The 15,830-nt window shown below is 39.6% G+C and overlaps 1 protein-coding gene across 1 annotated transcript in view; it reads left to right on the plus strand.

The window, feature by feature from the left end:
- The window catches only part of LOC131034553 (uncharacterized), a 400,008-nt gene that overhangs the window by 227,549 nt on the left and 156,629 nt on the right, over positions 1-15,830 (plus strand). The window contains exons 21-22 of the mRNA XM_057966103.2: positions 14,621-14,693; positions 14,806-14,850. Of these exons, the coding sequence (XP_057822086.2) occupies positions 14,621-14,693; positions 14,806-14,850 (118 nt within the window). The remainder of the gene's footprint in view (positions 1-14,620; positions 14,694-14,805; positions 14,851-15,830) is intronic.

Below are 15,830 nucleotides of genomic sequence, written 5' to 3' on the forward strand. Positions count from 1 at the left end.
ATAGGGTTTACAAGGTAGATAGCACCTTAATCCCAACATACTAAGCCAATTCAGTTTAATTCCAATCTTTAAACCTTGGATCCTTTTTGTTTGAAGTGTCCTAAGAGTATGGTTTATAGCAACCATTTCATCATTCAATTTTTCATTAAATGGGTCAGTTTGTAGATCGGATTCCAAAGAACACAACTTGTTTTGAAGCTAACTTTCAGTTTTCCTACACTCCATAGCCCTCTTCTTCCCTATAGTTTGAAGAGGACAATCCAACTGTTAACATTATTAGTCCATCCGTCAATTGTAGGGTAGTTCCTTAGCAGGATTTTATTGATCTTTCTTACAATAAAGATGGCATCATTACAATCGTCAATATTTAGCAATGAGGTGCTAAGTATAAAATAGCTATTCTTCTTAACTTCTCTAGGCCTATCATTATGAACTATGAAATCGAATCTTAGGTTCAATAGGATGATGATCGTATATAGAGAGCAAGGGTGGACTCTCACTCTGCAACCCTCCTCGGTTTGATCAAAACTAAAAAATCCCTAGCTCACATAGAATATCCTTTTTGAGCCTTTCCGTGAGTTGCACCAGGTGAAGCATATATTCTTATTCTCCTTTCTGAAACCTTCCTGGGGGTCAAAGAGATTTAATCTATTCTTCATTTTGAGCCAAAAGAACTTTTCATTTATCTTTCTACCCCATATCAAGGCCAACAATTTTATCTATATTGTTCTCACTCAGATTGAACTCTCTGCCAACAATTTAAAGAACGTTGGGCAGGTTATAGAGCCATTTCGACAACTCAATCCTCTGACTATAATGGCTAGGAGCATAAATTGAACAAATACTAATTTTTTTCTTATCAATCTCACGCGTAATCCATACAGTTGATACAAGGGGAGGCCCTAGATTCAGTCAGTAATTGAGACCTTTTGTTGCTCAGCAAAATAACAGTACCACCTCGACCCTTTTCATGGTTAGTGCAAAAGTGGACTGAGTCTTTACAAATAAAATTTAAGTTAGGTTCAAGAGTGAATCCTACTGCTTTCACCTAATGTAGGAGAACCATATTAATACTGTATATGGGGTCAAGAAACTTCTAATAATATATTTCCTGTCACTGGACTGAAGTCCCTTGACATTCTAGCTAATGCATCTCAATATCATTATTTAGGGTTTGAGGACCATCTTTGGAAATCCTAAAGTTCTCAAAACATTTAGGCATTGAAAGATCTCCAATCCAATTTTCACCCAATCTCATCCAAATTAGGAGGTTATGTGCAGTGTTTATTTGCTGATAAGTCTTTGGCGAGCGTATATGTGGATGGGGTTTGACTGGTTTTTGTTTTTGTTTGAGTGGTTTTGAAGTTTTTAAGTGGGATTTTTGAATATAACATAAAGAGATTGCTGATTTAAACTAGTACATTGCAAAACACACACGGAACGTAAATAAGTAACTATCATTTGCTTAAAAGTTCAGTGTACATACCATTAACATGAACTCATAAGTCTGATGCAAGTTTCCAGCCCATAGAAATATGGAAATCAGCTCCAATTAATGTCAAACCCCTAAATACATGCTAGGGTTTGAAACCCTTCTACCCAAAATAGAACGGCTAGCTGAAATAGAGCTGGAAATGACCTCTAAAAGGTCAGCCTTGCAAATGATTGAAGAAACCCTGCCTTCTAACTGATAAATCTGCTCAAAGATTCCCAAAAGTGGCTGCCGTATGCACACTAAAGCTGTATTATGATGGAATCTGACACCCGGGGAGATGGGTTTTCGTCCAAATCCCTCAATTCTTCCAAGAGTTGGCGTTCCTGGAAGTCCAAGCTGCTGAAGTTCTCATGGAAGCTGCTGGTCTGAAAAATGGAGAGGTAAGAATGAGCCCAAATGTTATGAAAGTTAGTTTTTATAACTCTGCAAGAAATTCGATCCATGAGAGGGGTCACTTTTTTGGCCTTAAAAACTTAAAATTGAGTTTGAGGGTCTATTTTCTCATTTGCAAAATGGCCCCCTTTTAAATACAACTTTAGTTACTAGGTAGGGGGTCACTTTTTAACTATTCATCCTTATGTTTTTCAGTTACTATTCACTTTTCACTATTCACATAAGGCCAACATTAGAATATAAACTTTAACCATAAAAAGAACTCCCAAAAACAAACTAAAAGGCCTGCAAAGCTCCCAAACTGGATTCCACAACTCCGAGTTGGGTCCCAAACCACCCTGCTGACCTATGGGACCTCAATAGTAGGTCAACCTCCACCAAAAATCTGAGAGGACTAAGGAGGGGACATTACAGTCCTCCCTTCCCAGAATCACTTGCCCTCAAGCACTTTCAGAGCTGGATGCTGAAGTATCCTCTCACTTTCCTACGTGGCATCCTCCAAAGGCAAGTCCTTCCATCGTAGTAAATACTCCTTGATGACTCTATTCGTTAGCCTCCTCTTTCATGTCAAGAATCTCTACAGGAATTAGTATCAACCGTCCTTCTTCATCCAGGAGAGGCAAATCTGGTGATGAAGTAAACATGCTGTCCCAAGGCCTTCTTGAAACAAGACACATGGAAAACATTATGTATCTTACTCTCTGAAGGTAGATCAAGCTCGTAAGCAACCTCTCCAATCCTTCGAAGAACCTTGAATGGTCCATAAAATCTGGGTCTGAGCTTTTCAGCCCCACTCCTCTTGAGTGTACTCTGCCTGTAGAGCTGTAGACGCAGGAAAACCATATCACCTACCTCAAAAGTCCTCTCCATCTAGTGCCGATCAGCATAAACCTTCTTCTGATTCTGTGCTTGCTAAATGTTATCCTTAAGTGCCTTAAGGATATCCTGACTATCTTGAAGCCACTCACGAGCTCTAGGCGCTCTACTATCACCCAGTGCCAGATCCACAAATGACAGGGCATCATAACTGTATGATGCTCGAAAGGGAGTCATGCCAATAGACATATGATTTGTAGTATTATAATAATACTCGCCCAAGAATAACCATTGCACCCATGTTCTCTGCTGGCTCGACACATAGCTACGTATGTATCCCTCAACCCACTTGTTGACAATCTCTGTTTGCCCATCAGTCTGAGGGTGGTAACTGGTACTGGGGGTCAACTCGGTACTTGTAAGTCAGAATAGTTCCTGCCAGAATACACTCTTAAATCTGCTATCCCGATCATTGACAGTGGTCCTCAAAAGTCCATGGAGACAGAATACCTCACGAAAGAATAACTCTGCCACCTGTGAGGCTGTGAAGTCTCCTGCAATAGGAAATAAATGTGCATATTTTGTCAACCTATTAACAACCACATATATGCAGCCCTTCCTTTGAATCCTTAGAAGACCTGTAATGAAATCCATCGATATACCTTCCCACTTCTGTTCTGGAATAGGTAATGGCTGCAAAAGTCCAGCTAGGAAAGTATGCTTTGACTTGTTCTGTTGACAAGTTAGACACTTGCGAACATAGTGTAGGACATCATTCTTAAGTCCTTTACATGAAAATCTCTCGTGAACGTGCTTATAAATTTTGAAGTATCTAGGATGTGCCGTGGTAGTGGAGTATCATGAATGGCACGTAGAATCTTTTTCTTCAACTTAGATCCAGGAACTAAGTAGATTCTATTCTTATAGTATATCACATTATCAATCACCGCATACCTGTCATCCTAGACCTGGCCATCAATAATCTCACATGCAAACTGATTTTTGGAATACTTAATTGAAAGTTGAGACTTCCAATCAGTTGAAATCTCCCTTATGGGAACGAAGGGCAGCAACTGAAGGCCTCCTAGAAAGTGCATCAGCAACAACATTTTTCTTCCCTTTGACAAACTGAATGTTGAAATCATATGCCTGAATCTTGTTGACCCATTTCTGTTGGTGCTCATTGAGTTCTCTATGTTCTAGGAAGTATTTTAAACTGTTGTGGTCGGTTCTCACCACAAACTTCCCACCCACTAAATACTGTCGAAACTTTGCCAAAGCATACATGATGGCGAGCATCTCCTTATCATAGGTGGAGTACAATCTCTCATTGCCCCTCAATTTCCTCTAAACAATAATTATCAAAAACAATTGAAGGGCTGAATAGCTGATCTGGAGCTTATTCTGAAATCTTGCCAGGAGAGATCACCAAAATTGCTTCCTTTCCCCACTAATTTGCTGTTATCATTCAAATATGCTGGGGTTTCACCAAATAAATTACCACAATGCTTTAACTTCCTCCGAACAATGATTTCACAAGTGAGAGCTGCTCCAAAACCCTCTTTATTAATTTATTTGCAATCCCAGGCTCCCACAAATGGTATGGCTGACCTAGGGAAGGTACGGCTGGCTTAACAATGCAACAAACTTGCTGAAAAATTTAACCAAATTGCTCAAATCTGTTTGATAGTGCTAACCCTGCAATCTGATACAAAAATCCACTTGATTTGACCCTTGAATTGCTTGGAACTGATCTTTTCTGAGTGCTAACGAAGGATAAATGGCTGGGGTATCATCCAACCTGCCTGTAATTGAAGGTTTTCGTCTCCAATTTGGCCTCCACACTGCTGTACCTGCTATGGCAGAATATTGCAAAGAAGAATAACAATCAACAAAATAACTTAATGCCCATCTTGCACATACAACCTCCTTTTAGCATTCAAAACCTAATTCGATCCCTAGAAGCATCAATAGAAGATTCCAATGGAATCTTTTCTACCTCCATAAGTTCGATGGGTAAAGGGTCAGCTTGTTATTAAAATTTGGCCACTTTTTTAAAAGTTACTTTTCACCTATGAAGATGTGCCATGGGGTGAATTATAAAGTCTTATTAAAACACTTTTAAATTAACTGTTTCTATTTTTAGAAAAAGAGTTTTATAACTTATATTATTAAGTCCTCCAAAGCAAGAAAATGACTAAGTATTGGTCCCCTTTGGCTAGCCAATCATCTCCATACTCTGAATTGCCCCTGTGGAGATGGGTGACAGGTGAATTTACACATCTGGAGAGCAACTAGAGAAGTGGGGACATTACAATCCTCCCTTCTTGGGATTGCCTATCCTCAAGCAACTAAAGAGCTGGATGTTGTAGAATAGCTTCTCCTTCCCAAGTGGCATCCTCTATGGGCAAATCCTTCCACCTAACCAAGTTGTCCCTGATCACTCTGTTCCGCAGATTCCTCTCACGCTTATCCATAATCTCAACCGGAACAATAATCAACTTTCCCTCCTCATCCAAGGGTGGTAACACTGATGAAGTCATTGTTCCCTGTCTGATTGCCTTTTTAAGGCAAGATACATGGAAGACGTTATGAATCTTGCTCTCCGGTGGTAGCTCAATCTCATATGACACTTCCCCAACTCTCCTCAACACACGATATGGTCGATAAAATCGAACACTTTTAAATAAACTTTTTCTATTTTTAGAAAAAGTGAGTTTATAACTTTATATTATAAAGTTTTATTATTAAGTCCACCAAAGCAACAAAATGACTAAGTATTGGTCCCCTTTGGCTAACCAATCATCTCCATACTCTGAACTTCACTTGTGGAGATGAGTGACAGGTGAATTTGCACATCTGGATAGCAACTAGAGAAGTGGGGACATTACAGATACTGCCATGTCTGGTATGCATTATCATTTGTATTATTATTTCCTGTATTTGATTTATCAGATATAGCAGCAAACATCGAGCATGTAAACTTCATATGGCTCACCAAATTTTGGGTTGCCTTTTGGCTAGGCCTTATTGGTAAATCCACCAAGGTTAGGCATGTTAGCTTTTAGATGAAACTTAGGGTTCTTGATTGTTCTCAGTTTGAATTTTCAGCAGAATCTGCTTTGATGCCCCTCCTTTTTGCACAATAAGAAAGAGTTTAAACTGCCCAACATTTCAAGTTTGAAAACCAATAGATTACCTAAGGTCAGTCTTAGTTTGGCTAGGAAAACCTGTAGAACACAAGCTACTACTGAGATGGGGGGCTGAATCTATAGTATATTCAACTATTTTTAAGTTCAATAACTTTTTAACTTATTAACCTTCAGATTGCAATCTGGAAGAAAACAATATTTGTTGGAGTTGAGAAAATACAACACCACAGGAGCCCAAATGATCTCTGCAAGCTGAAAAACTTGTTACAAGAAGAAGCAAGGAAGCAAATCACAGAAGAAAGAAATACACAGAAAATATGTTCAAAAAGAGAGAGCTCAATATTCACAAGATGTGTAATGTAAAAAACCCTCTTCTTACAATGAAAAGAATGAACTCAACCTTTAATAGGACAAGAAACCCTAAAAGGGAAAACCTAGGTTTGCACATAATAATTAATAAAAGAATTAATTATTATGCACCTAAAGTTAGCTTAAGTGTAAAAGAGATAAAGGGAACTTAAATAATTAAACAATTAATCAAGTAAATACCCGAATACTCTAACACCCCCCCATAAGCTAGATTTAGGGAGAAGCTAAAACCTAGAACAGCTACTGAAAGCAATAAAGATAGGTCCCGGCAACAAGGCTTGATCAGGTACCCAAATACAATGAAATCTCTGTGAACTGGAGAAATAGAGAAAACCACGTGGGAACAAAACTCTACTCCAAAAAGAGATGGAAAAGAACACCACTGAAGCATGAAGAACCTGCAAACTCTATCAAAGAACAACTGCTGATTTGAAGAACCTCCACTGAAATAGAACATGACCAGGTAGAGAAGACTGTAATCTGTATGAGTGCCCTCAAATGACACTACTCGAATTAGAAGGCAAACAAGGCAAACAACTGAAATCGAAGATACAGATGGCATGAAAACACCAAAGCCTGAAGAGCTGATCAATCGAACCATGGAAGCATTAGAACCAACAGGACAAACCTCCCCAAAATGCTGAAGAGGGAGAGGGACAAAAACACTGAAAAGAACAGCCAAGAAGAACTGCATGACAAAGAAATAGGAACATCAAAGGTGCTGAGAAAAGTACATGGTGTCGTGGAAGGAACACTCACTTGACACACATCATGAGGTGAATGTCGTGGAAGGAACACTTACTGGACAAAGGAAGATGGCAAACAATAGGCAAACATCAACCCCCTCATGGCACTTTATAAGGAGTGCATGTACAACAAGACACACGATGTGCAAGATCCCAAGTAAACAATGCATGATGGCACTTTATCTCAGTGCGTTTGCATAATTACAATGCTACAATCTCTTCTTACAATGAAAAAAAGACTGGAAATAGAAAGGAGAACCAAAATAGAGACACCCTACTCAGAAAAGAGATCCCAGGACCTGAAACAACCACGATATCCACCAGAGTACTGAAAAGCAAAAAACTGAATAAAATATGCATGGAGCAGAATCTGGAAATAAAACTCATATGGCTGGAAAGTACATAACACATGCTTTCCAAAAATATAAACTTTTCGAAAAACGGAGTTCGGATGCTCATTCTACGTCCCCTGAAATGCAAAAAAGAGACCTCACTTTGACTGGAAAAAAACATAGTCAAACACCAAAATTGGAAAAAAATACCAACATGACGAGGTCCGGCTCGGAACCGTCTTTCCGACGCCTATTCGTTTTCGAAAAGACGACTCCGTATGCCCAAGATATGACCAAAAAACTAAACCCCTCTTCAAAACAAGAGGAAGGGGTAGTTTGGTAGCTCTGGCAGGCGGAGGTGGCCAGTGAGCGGCGCTCCGGTGGCTCCCTGGTGGTTGGGCGGCGGTGTCCGGGCGAGGACCGTGCTGAGCGGTGGTTGGTGGCGGTGGCGGGCCGTGGTTGCCGGGCAGTGGCTTTTGGCGGCGGGTCAAGGTGTCGGTGGGAAGCAACAGGGATGGCCGGAGCGGTGGCCGGAGCAGCGGCGGGGGCCGGGGACTAGCAGGCGCCAGGGAGACGCGGCAGCCGACGGTGCAGCGGCGGTGGCGGGGGCCGCAGGGAGGCCGGTGCTGGCGGGGGCCAGACTGTTAGACCATCGACGGTACGAAACCTGCCCCTGACGCCTTTTGCAATATTTTTATTTATTTTTTATTTTTTTACAGTTTTTTAAAAAAATCAAAAAATCAGCCTACATGTCATAAAAAGGCTTTTTACTTTCTTTGAATTTTTTTCTCGATTTGCGTGCCAGGGCCGTACGGCCAGGATCTGAGAAAAAAAAACTCCCAGAGGCTCAAAAACCAAAATAGGTCAAATTTTATATGACCATAGGGGTTTTTCGGCCTTCTGAGCACGACGGTGAGGTCCGTTTAGGCCCAAAGTGCTCAGAAAAAAAAGGCGAATCCCTAAGTACATAAAAATATTTCTGAAACCCCAAATCTGCTCCCAATGCAGAAATTCTCAAAACAAGAACAAATAGCTATATATCTGAAGCTTTGATACCATGTTGGAGTTGAGAAAATACAACACCATAGGAGCCCAAATGATCTCTGCAAGCTGAAAAACCTGTTACAAGGAGAAGCAAGGAAACAAATCACAGAAGAAAGAAATACACAGAAAATATGCTCAAAAAGAGAGAGCTCAATATTCAGAAGATGTGTAATGTAAAAAACCCTGTTCTTACAATGAAAATAATGAACTCAACCTTAATAGGTCAAGAAACCCTAAAAGGGAAAACCTAGGTTTGCACATAATAATTAATAAAAGAATTAATTATTATGCACCTAAAGTTAGCTTAAGTGTAAAAGAGATAAAGGGAACTTAAATAATTAAACAAATATTGTTTAATTAATCAAGTAAATACCCGAATACTCTAACAATATCAACTAAACCACGCAAGCGAATGCCCAAGATTTAATGTGGGAACCCAATTTGGGAAAACCATGGTGAGAAATGCTGCTAGGATCTACTGTCCTAATTCAGCCTCACAGTTAAATCACTTACAATCTTTTGAGCACCAACTCAAGAAACGTAGAGCACCAATTCCATGTCCTTAGGCACCAACTCTAAGGATGTTTTCCTTACGATTGATTTCAACCAAAATAACAACCTTTACAACCTTTGATATAATGCAAGTAAAACAAGACAGTATCACTTTTCAGCAGTGGTAGTTGATCCAATCGTAACAACCTTCACGACTTCTGTGTTTAGCACCAAACTTCAGTGAACCTATTAAAACAACCGCAGAACAACCATGAAAGCATATCACTGTCAACACTGATTTTCAATATGTGAAAGCTGTACCCAAACAATTTCCAGTACTTCTATTAACTCTCAGATCTACAATTCAATATAACATCACCAAGGAAAGTAGTGATCTTTTACTTCAACATTTCTACTATGGATGACACAATGAATGCTTTTCACCCTTGTTATTTTTAGTGACAAAACATGTCAGTCCATGTTCAGAAATAATTCTCCATTACTGAAAATATCTCTGTCCTCTAATGTATTTCAGAATCAACTCTTTGTTGCTCCAAAAAAACATAACACACAACATATATATGTTATTTTCTTTCTCAACTAGTTGTCACCTCCCTTTGCCTCAAATATGTTGTTATGAAAATACCAATCACAAAAGAAAGATCACAGTTATACCTGAATGTGTGAACAAAGCATGACTAATGAGATCTCATTCGAACTTTCTTTTTCACACGTATTGTCAACAACCCTTCATTTTTATTGCAGGGATCTTCAAACAAGCAACAGGTGAATATGGTTTTACTTATCTTGCTTGAGAAACATTGAATCTCATACCCATTTCCAGATTTCACATTAACTTGTGTACACTTATCAAACACTAATCTTTAGCAAACAGCAAGGTTTATAGTCAAATTTCACATTGCACGAGAATACTCTTCACAACACTATTGAATGTCAATGACTTGTTATTAAATAGATTCCTGCTTCAGATATACGGTTGAGAGGTAGTTTCATATGGTTGAGAGGTTGTTGAAACTACTTTTATTCAACCCTTAACTAATAACTAATACTTCCGATTTATGAATGAAAAGAAATGTTAATGATTAGTTCATCTGGCCGTACCATAACCAATAGAAACTATCTCACAAAATAAATATTTTTGTAACATTGTGAGAGCAACAAAATGTTTTCCCTGTAGGGTGTCAGGTTAAGACATTGCATAAATGACATAAGTACACAGAATATATGGAACTCACAAGTGTTCTATTGATTCATAATAAGCCAGTACATATAATGATAGCAATATGTTCGACTACAATTACATCCCAAAGACTGGAAACTCATACAATATAAAAGAGTTTGGTCAGTTACCCGGTGCCGACTGCCGACAACCGACGGGTTAACTCGCGACGCTAACACAATTTACCTTAATGCTTAATTACTTGACAACATCATCCCCCCCAAAAAGAAATGTCGTCTCTGGACGACATACAACCAAAATGGGAATGATGTACAAGTAAAATTGAAACCCAAAACAACAAATCATTGGGGAGGGCAAGAGGGCATCCCTGAAGAAGGAGGCGCTGATGTTGAAGCCAATTGTGCCCGTAACCGCATCACTTGATCAGTGCGATAAGCAAGGTCCCGCTCGGCCACCAACTGGTGCTCCCGTGACCGCTTCACCCTGAATACAACCTCCATGAGCTCCTTTTGCTTTGCCTCCAATTCTGCCGCAAGGCTGGTAACGCGGGTTTTCGCTGTGGTCCTCATCTCTGACTTAGCTGCTAGGGCTACTCTCACAGAGCTCAATTCTCTCTGCACCGTGTCCAGAACCTCCTCCGCACGGTCGGCTCGGGCCTGCTGCTGGGCCAACTCCGTCTCCAACGATGGGATGCAAGCAGCCAGCTGCGTAGCTCTATCTGCCTGGATCTGAGCCTCCCGGAGTCGGTAATAGCCATCCCGCACAGCCTGCTCAATCTGTCTCACCAAAGTCTGCACTCGACTCTCTCCGACCACCTCCGGAAATTGCCACTCTGCTCTCATCTCAGGTAGGTCTATGGTTGGCCATCCCCGTGCCTCAAAGCACCTCTGGAATGCCTCTCCTACCCCCATAGTAGCAAACTCATGTAGGCTCTCCAAGGCTGGCTGAACAATGGATTCCTCAACTGTGGAGGCTACCAACCGCTGTACTGCCCCCTCCATCTTAGCCAAAAATTGTGCTACGGCAGTAGGCTGGGTCCTCCCTACACCTTCGTCCTGAAGGCCCATCCGTGAAGGTATCTCCTCCTTGCCACTAGTGGGCAAAACCAGCTCTGCAGGATGCTCCACCAACTCGACTACCTCTACTTGCGTAGGATGCTCCCCCAAATCAACTACCTCAGCCTGTGTAGGATGGCGAGGTGTAGTAGGTGGTGGTCCTACCAGAACTATGGGTGTGGTGGCATATCGGTCCAACCATGTGTCTGTGTCCTCCATTGCTTCCCCACTGTCCTTTGCCTACCCCATGCCTTCCATCCCTATTTCTTGGTCTGTGACAGGTGAGCGCACTGGAATACAAGGAGTGGTGGTCACTGCAAGTGTCTGCATTATAGGACAAGGATGCCTCTGCTCGAATGCTAGAATGGCCACCCCAGGGAGGACTCCCGTCGTCACCCCAGACAAGGGCTACTTTGATCTCAATGTCGGCTGGGGTTAGGGCTATTTCCCACCATTGTCTGCACGTATTGCCAGCTAGTCCCTCAAATGTCACAGTGTCCGGCGTGGCTTTGTGCATGCATGCAACCTGCACCACGGCCTTCCCCCGGCTCACATCGTATCGATCACCCATCGAATCCTTTCTGTGTTGTCCTCTCTGAGTTTCCTGTTGCCTCCTTTGCCAATCTAATTTCTTCAACTTTCTAGTTGCCTGCTCCATCAACTGAATTTTGTTTCTTGGGGTATGCGTATAGCCAATTCCATTATGGTGGTGTGGTATGGTGGTACGACTGCCTTAGTGTGTACGGCGTGGCAAGATTTGACCTCTTTCCCTGATGCAATGGTGTATGGAATATGGGCTTGTAGATCAAAACATCGTCAATTCAAAACCCTACGGACTTTTCTCTTTCCCATGGATTAATTCGCCATCGTTCGATTCCCTTTTTTTTCCTATACCAATGAATCGTACGGTCTTTTTTATACACCAATGGACACAATTTACCTTAATGCTTAATTACCCGACAACACAAATGCCATTGTCTCCATGCCTTAAATACAACTGATGAGAAACAAGCTGAGGCCATCAGAAATGCAGATCTACCTGCTGTACAAAGCCATGAAGCATCTGAACTATCATTCATTCTGTATGCATATAAGCAGATTTAATGGTACAATAATTTATTTGTATGTTTTCTTCTATTTTATATGCATTTCACTTTGCAACATCTGTATAAATCTGGGCTATAATTTTGCAACATCTGTATAAATCTGGGCTATATTGACAATTGTTACTCTGTTTTTTCTGGATCATGTACTAGACCCAACACAAAAGTAGAGTTTCAACAACTTTACAAATCTGAAACATAAAACTAGAAATCTGTACTTGACATCAATGACAAACACGCCAACAAAACCCACATTCGAGGAGAGAGAAATTAACAATCCGGCATCCATGTGAGGAAGGGTAGCTCAAGTATCGTCAACTTGGAGCACCTTTCAAATAGGAGGCAATAACTAAGGTAAGAAAGACTACAATTGAGGTCACACATTTTTCACTTTGACCCACCTAAGGACTGAGAAGGTCGTGACTTCTTCATTTAGGACATTTTGGGACCATGGAATTGTCCTAAAAATGGAATTGCCTACATTCCAAAACTGTTCAGTAAGGGCTCTCTCCTGCATGAAGTGATTGTTAAAGAAGACAATGAATAAACCTTTTTGCACCATTTTGTAAAAAGAAACATGTAACCCTAGCTTTTTTTCCCATACATTATAAATCTAAACATCCAAAAATTTCCTCTTTGGAATCTTACTAATATCAAGAGCCATAATAAATTAGCCACATTTTTAAGTCTAGTTTCTTCCTTATTCAAAGCACACACCATATCTTCATTGGGTTCGACAAGTAGACCACAATCGAGCTCTCCATGTTTGATTGCTTACACCTCAAAGCTTGTAGAAGCTAAAATCTTCTTGACCTCACAACCTGCGACTACTTTGAATGATTTCTTGTAGGCATCAAATCCAACCAATGTATCAAGCTCCTTCGGCTCCTTGGGTGACTCCCTTGAGGGTTCATTGCCTTAGAGCATTAAATGCGAAGTGACAGGCACTCAAGTGGTCGGGAGGACTATTATCAATCCAAAAAATATTAAACAAAACACAAAAAGGGAAATCGTAAAGCAAGAAAGCAAATTCAAAATAATGAGCAAACCACCAAAGTAGCCTATCCCAAAAGACCACCCAAGGGAACAAGAATTGGTCCTCAAGGGAACAAAGGGCACAAGGAATTATCAAGAGGCCAGAGTAAGGGCATAGCAGGTCAGCAATGGAAGATAAGTATTCATCTCCTAGCTAAACTATAGAGCTCTCTATAGCCTCCCTTTTTGTGGTTTTTCATCATGTCCCCTTTTCAAAACTAAAAGAAATAATAATATCTCTATTTGCGCCAATCACTTTATTTTCAAATGGGCAAAATTAAATGTTATTATAGGTCCTTTGTGAGGTATTCAAGGATAAAAACCCTTGTTGGAGATGTAGAAGATGAAAACCTCCTTTTGGTTTTCCATAATTGGATTTGGAGATGAAAGCCTCTTATCCCTTGAGGTGATTCTACTCAAGGATCACATTTGAGCTTTATAATTGTGGTTGTTCAATTCATTTTTGCAAGAAAATGTATCACATCATCAAATTAATATTTTTGGTGAAGTTTTCAAGATTACATGTTGCTGCTATAGTATTGCTACATCGTCGTAAAGATTTCAGCTTGTGTAGGTTTGGATTTATTTATACTTGCGAGCAAATCAAGCAATAAATATTTTATTGGCTGATTTGGAGGCATTTTCAGATAATTTGCAGATCTAGTAAGTGTAATTATGAGGCTTTGTTGCTGCTGTTGCATACATCATTGCTGATTACATTGGTTTTCATTAATAAAAATCAGATATGGAGTTTCTATTTTTTTTGTTGCTGTCCTAATTTATCCAGCAACTCTTTATCCAATACTGGATACATATTTGGTTAATTTTAGTGTATAAGGGTTTCATATAGATATTGATGAATGATAACATCACTGTCCATAACAAAAGTCATAAAGCAGCAGTCATATTTGATATATTTGACACATACAATTTAGTTCTTTTTATGTTACATTTGAGGATGTATAGCAGCATTATGAGCATTTGAATTTGTTTTTTGGAAGTGTAAGTTTGATTCACAAGGGTTTGCAATGTTGGATTATTGCTAATCAGCTAAGATTTGGCATTTGCATCGGTCACTTGATCATTTTTTGAGTTTTCACAAGTCTGATAAATCATACGTGTCCTAGAGTTGTCTGATTGGGGACATTATAGGTTGTCAATATAGGGATCCTAATCTTTCTTATTTCAACCCTTGAGTTGGTTGATGTTGGCTGGCTATCTCTTTCATCAACTGAAATGCCAAATAGATGTATTCTTCCATAATATGAAATTGTTTATTTGCTTCTGTCCATAAATTATATCAATAACCTTGTGCTTTCTTTGCTTTATGATGGTGTGAAATTTCAGCCAGTAACTCTATAGTTTTACTCGTCTGTCTGAAAATCAGATCTTTCCCACATGCTGCTTTGCTTCGATGTCATAGGCCTCCAAGGCTTGACAATTTCAGTCTGCTTTTCGAGGTATCAAATTAGAATAATTTTTACTAGTTGTACCCCATTACATAAATGAAAAATAATTAGTTTCACAAGGAACTTTCTAGCTTCGTCCTCACAAATTTCATTTTGCTTGCAGTTATGTGAGGCACGAGGATATAAATTGGATGCCTCAAGCAACAAGGTAAATTGAGTGATCGCTATCTGATTCTCCATGCTGCTACATATTGAAATTAATAGTGTGACAGAATGCTGGCTGTAGAAATGCTGACTTGAGTTTCATTTATTGAAATTTATATTTAAAAGTCTTTGAATGATCACATCTTACCCAACTATTGAAAAACCCCTATCCACAATACACACTAACATACAAATTCCAAAACATAAATCAAACTTCTAAGATATAAAATTTTTGGAAGTTACACTAAATGGAAACAAAAGCAACAGGTATTTGCATCCACTAAATGATATCCAAAGGACTACAAACTGCTCACTTCACAAGCTTTCCCATATAACTCTAGACCAACTAGTTACAATCCCAACTGAAATCCTTTTGAATGCACTAACAATCAAGGTTGTCTTGTTAAAATACTAAGTCCTAATTTTGTTAGTTTAGTGTTAGGCATTTTTTAATTTTACTAGATCTAATCCAAAACTACCTTTTTTGTATTGAATTAAGGTTAGCGTTTTTTTGAAATTTAGTATTCAATAACCCTAACCTTAAACTTTATTATTAGAGTTAAGGTTAGGGTTTTATAAACTTTTACTAACTCAATCAAGGACTTTTTAAAACTAAGTTTAAATTTAGAGTTGAGCTTTTGTTTTTTCTTTTATTTGGCGGGTGGGGTGTTTGCCCTCTCGGGTGAATAACTTAAAGTACACAGATAAAGCACGTAATGCATAATAATAATGCCATAGATATCAGGTCAAATATAAGAGATGTTATTCCATTCATAATCCTCTGTCACAAGTTACATTCAGAAGTATATAAAGATATCGAGGGGGTGTGAGCGCCAACCGCTGCGCCGCAACTGCCACCCCTTGGTTACCACTAACCAAGACAATTACAACTTACAACTTAATTAACTAGTATTATTTGTTTACAATATTGCGGCTAACATCATCCCCCCCCCAAAAAAGGTCGTCTCCGGTCGACAAAACAAT

This window comes from Cryptomeria japonica, chromosome 11, assembly GCF_030272615.1.
Source record: "Cryptomeria japonica chromosome 11, Sugi_1.0, whole genome shotgun sequence".
NCBI lineage: Eukaryota > Viridiplantae > Streptophyta > Pinopsida > Cupressales > Cupressaceae > Cryptomeria > Cryptomeria japonica.